This window comes from Penaeus monodon, chromosome 34 (assembly GCF_015228065.2).
Source record: "Penaeus monodon isolate SGIC_2016 chromosome 34, NSTDA_Pmon_1, whole genome shotgun sequence".
Taxonomy (NCBI): domain Eukaryota; kingdom Metazoa; phylum Arthropoda; class Malacostraca; order Decapoda; family Penaeidae; genus Penaeus; species Penaeus monodon.
The window spans coordinates 23735528-23735837 of NC_051419.1; the positions used below are offsets into that span (position 1 = coordinate 23735528).

Sequence of the window (310 nt, forward strand, 5' to 3'; positions counted from 1 at the left end):
AGACACACCAATAAATTAATCATTCAATCATATAAGCACAATTGCAGAAGCTCACCTCATTGACAACCGACTGGCTCTGGTTCTGTAGCTGGTTCTGACCCAGGCCCAGCAGAGGGTACAGAATCTCCATGTTGCTGCTGCTGGGGGAGGTCACAGGGGGAGGAAGGGGCGTGGTCTCAGGGGGTGATTCGTACTGGGGGTACACCAGGTAAGCCAACTGACCCTGGTGGAACGGGGGGGGGGGGGATATGGTTAGAAAGGGGTGACTATCTTGTTTGATTGTGTTCGGTATGTAATGATTGTGAGGTTT

At 51.6% G+C, this 310-nt stretch overlaps 1 protein-coding gene across 1 annotated transcript in view; it reads right to left on the bottom strand.

Annotated features, from left to right (window-relative positions):
• LOC119594932 overlaps positions 1-310 on the bottom strand; it is a gene marked incomplete at its 5' end in the record, with an annotated part of 15007 nt that overhangs the window by 11120 nt on the left and 3577 nt on the right. The window contains 1 exon segment of the mRNA XM_037944003.1: positions 56-223. Within this exon segment, the coding sequence (XP_037799931.1) occupies positions 56-223 (168 nt within the window).